The sequence below is a fragment of the Merops nubicus genome, unplaced genomic scaffold, assembly GCF_000691845.1.
Source record: "Merops nubicus isolate BGI_N331 unplaced genomic scaffold, ASM69184v1 scaffold16026, whole genome shotgun sequence".
In the NCBI taxonomy this organism is placed as follows: Eukaryota; Metazoa; Chordata; class Aves; order Coraciiformes; family Meropidae; genus Merops; species Merops nubicus.
The window spans coordinates 10,621-12,588 of record NW_008617064.1 but is presented as its reverse complement, the minus strand read 5'-3'; the positions used below and the strand labels follow the sequence as shown (position 1 = coordinate 12,588).

At 43.2% G+C, this 1,968-nt stretch overlaps 1 protein-coding gene across 1 annotated transcript in view; it reads left to right on the top strand.

Annotated features, from left to right (window-relative positions):
- The first annotated feature begins 1,619 nt into the window (after positions 1–1,619).
- LOC103775567 (NTF2-related export protein 2) overlaps positions 1,620–1,968 on the top strand; it is a 2,363-nt gene continuing 2,014 nt past the window's right edge. The window contains exon 1 of the mRNA XM_008943030.1: positions 1,620–1,700. Coding sequence (XP_008941278.1) covers positions 1,683–1,700 — 18 coding nt within the window. The 5' untranslated portion in view covers positions 1,620–1,682. The remainder of the gene's footprint in view (positions 1,701–1,968) is intronic.

The following is a 1,968-nucleotide window of genomic DNA, read 5'->3' as shown; positions in this document are numbered from 1 at the left end:
GGTGGCGGGGGCTAAGGGAGGGAAGGAGAGAAAGCGGGAAAGCGCCTCAGCGCGGGGCGTGCTCCCGGCCGGCTTCCTGGGATCGCCGCCGGGGTCCTCTCGGGGTGGTTCTGGGGTTCGTTGGTCGGTTCTTTCTAAGTATGCGTTTCCTGTTTAGTAGTAAGAAAGATTCCTGTGTGAGGTTGTTAGATATCGGGGCAGGAGCCCGAACAAAGCGAGAAATCTCCGTCCTCAGCGGTGTTCGAAACACGACTGGAGATGGAGCCCTGAGCGGTCAGATCGGACTTTGGTGTTAGACCAGGCTTGGAAGCTGGCTCTGCTTTGGGCAGGGATTTGGACCAGATGGTCTCCAGAAGTTTCTTTCAACCTAAATTGTTCTCAGAATCTAAAAATGTCTGCTGGTCTATGGTTATAAAGAACTTGGCTGGAGTATCAAAACTTTTTTTTTGCATTTAACTTATATCTTGGGCACCCTAACGGCTCATTCCAGTTATTAAGACTGCTTTGTCCTGAGTGTTTGGAATTTGCCTGTGTGTTCAGAAACTGCTGGAGAAGATAAGAAGGTGAAGAGCAGGCTTGTGTCCTGCCAGAAGGAGATCAGAACAGTAGTATGTGGTAACATAGTATTTGTTTCCGTGGGGGAAGCACGGATTGTTTGGTAGGCCATAAGTATTTTGGAGTACGGAGGTTTCTCTTCATAGAAGTGTTTCTTGTGGTAATGCTGGAGGAATTTGTGGGAGTTCTGGTGTGAAGACTGCCAAGAAAATGCACCTAGTTAAATCGTGAAGTGCTGATTGAGTTGCAAATATTGAGAATATAATGCTGAAATAGAATAACAATAAATTACAGTATTTTAAACAAAATGTTTGAACACAATCAAATGCAGTTTTGTAGATGTATGGACAGAGATTCAGAACCCTGCTTACCTGATGTCAGAGGGCAGGGTCTGCAGGAGCTCAGGGGCCAAAGAGCTAAACCAGCCCGATGGCAGTGCAGTCACGGGCACTCTGGGTGGGTAACAGTAGTGAAAAGTAAGGAAATAGTGAGACATGAGGAGTGTTTGGATTTTACCTGTGGATGTAGCACAGGAGTGATTGGTACTGGAGCACATCCAGTGTCAGTGCTTGTTCTCATTTTTATGTCTGTATATCCATTGCTGCATTTTATACATGTATGTATAAAGGTGTTTTTAAAAACTGAGGCTGTGGTGGTTGTGTGATGGGGTTCTTGCCAGTTTTCAGAAATACTTTGAATAAATCTTGTTCCTTTATTTCAGAATAGCCATCACAATGACAAATATTTTCACTGACTGCTTGCATGTTCATGCCACTTGCAGCCCACTGTAGCCCATTTTTCAATGTAAATGTTTAGAATTTAAACACAAGAAATAGATCAGCATTCAAAATTAATCCTAAAACTGTCACCTGGCTAAAAGCTGGTAAGTCATGCAAGTAGGGTAGGAGTTTGGAATCAATTTCAGTGTTACTTGACACAGTCTTTAAGTGGGGATTAAAAACCAGCCAGAGCACCTTGCTGGAGAAATGGTGTAGGTGAGCAGGTTGCATAAAAAGGCTTCACTTAATTAATCTGTATGATTATTTTTTTCTCTGCAGGATTTCAAAACGTATGTGGATCAAGCTTGTAGAGCTGCAGATGAATTTGTCAACATTTATTATGAGACAATGGATAAAAGAAGGCGGGTAGGTAGAGACTGTGACAATAGTTAGAATTGTCTTGTGTGTTTTTTGTTTGCTTTTCTAAGTAGCATTACACTGGAAAGCACCAGAAAGTTGGCTGCCATGTGTTGTGTTGGCCTCATTGGAACCTCTGTTTGTCTCAGGCTGCTCTGTGGAGGATTCTTCACATTACTGTGCAGCACTGTTCTAAGAGTGCTTGCTCTTGTTTGTATGTGAGGTCAGGATTTAGCTCTCTTTTGCCCAAACTTCTTTTATTAGCAGTCATCTCTTC